The 694-nt window shown below is 42.1% G+C and overlaps 1 protein-coding gene across 1 annotated transcript in view; it reads right to left on the bottom strand.

The window, feature by feature from the left end:
• Spic (Spi-C transcription factor) overlaps positions 1-694 on the bottom strand; it is a 42,096-nt gene that overhangs the window by 17,023 nt on the left and 24,379 nt on the right. The window contains exon 4 of the mRNA XM_005358278.1: positions 74-209. Within this exon, the coding sequence (XP_005358335.1) occupies positions 74-209 (136 nt within the window). The remainder of the gene's footprint in view (positions 1-73; positions 210-694) is intronic.

Genomic DNA, 694 nt, shown 5'->3' with positions numbered 1-694 from the left:
CACCATTTTAGATGAACCCTCCCCACAGAAGGATTCAGAAACCCTGACTCCAGACCAAAAGGAGACCGCAAACCTGGCTATGTTGTGTATAACCGGCTAGGCCTGTCCCGAAAAGCGACTGCCTCTGAGACACGGCTCCTGCTTTTTCCTTGGAAGGAGTCTGGGCGCGGGGAGGCTCCCCGATCAACAGCCTCTTTTGCAGAAGTTCACTGTCCGCAGCGGCAACAGAAATTATTTTGGAAAAGTCTTAAGCAACAGATGTGCTGGAGTCTGCAGCAGCCGGTGCCCATCTTCAGGTGGAAGACTGCATTTTCTGAGAATAGGGAACTGCTGACGCCAGAAGGAAGACTAAGTTCAAGTGCCAGTTTCCAGTTAAACAGAGAGCTAAAGAGCTGCTTCTTTTTAATCTTTGAAAGGAATGTAAATTTATTCTATTTTGAATTTTTTGTAATTTGAATATTTAGTTTATTATTTAACAATGTTTCTTCTGTACAGTCAGAAAATCCACATTTAGATGAGAACAAAGTTAAGCACAAATACAATAATATTGGTTCCAAGAAGCTATTTTAGAAGCAAAATTAAAAAGAGCATTTAGAAAAGAATAGATTAAAAAGTACTTAGTGGTGAGAACTCAAGAACAATGGCAATGGGTTTCTGATCCTACTGCACGCACTGGCTTTGTGGGAGCCTAGGC

Source organism: Microtus ochrogaster, chromosome 24 (assembly GCF_000317375.1).
Source record: "Microtus ochrogaster isolate Prairie Vole_2 chromosome 24, MicOch1.0, whole genome shotgun sequence".
NCBI lineage: Eukaryota > Metazoa > Chordata > Mammalia > Rodentia > Cricetidae > Microtus > Microtus ochrogaster.
Note: the sequence above shows the minus strand (reverse complement) of the source record. Positions and strands in the feature narration are given on the sequence as shown.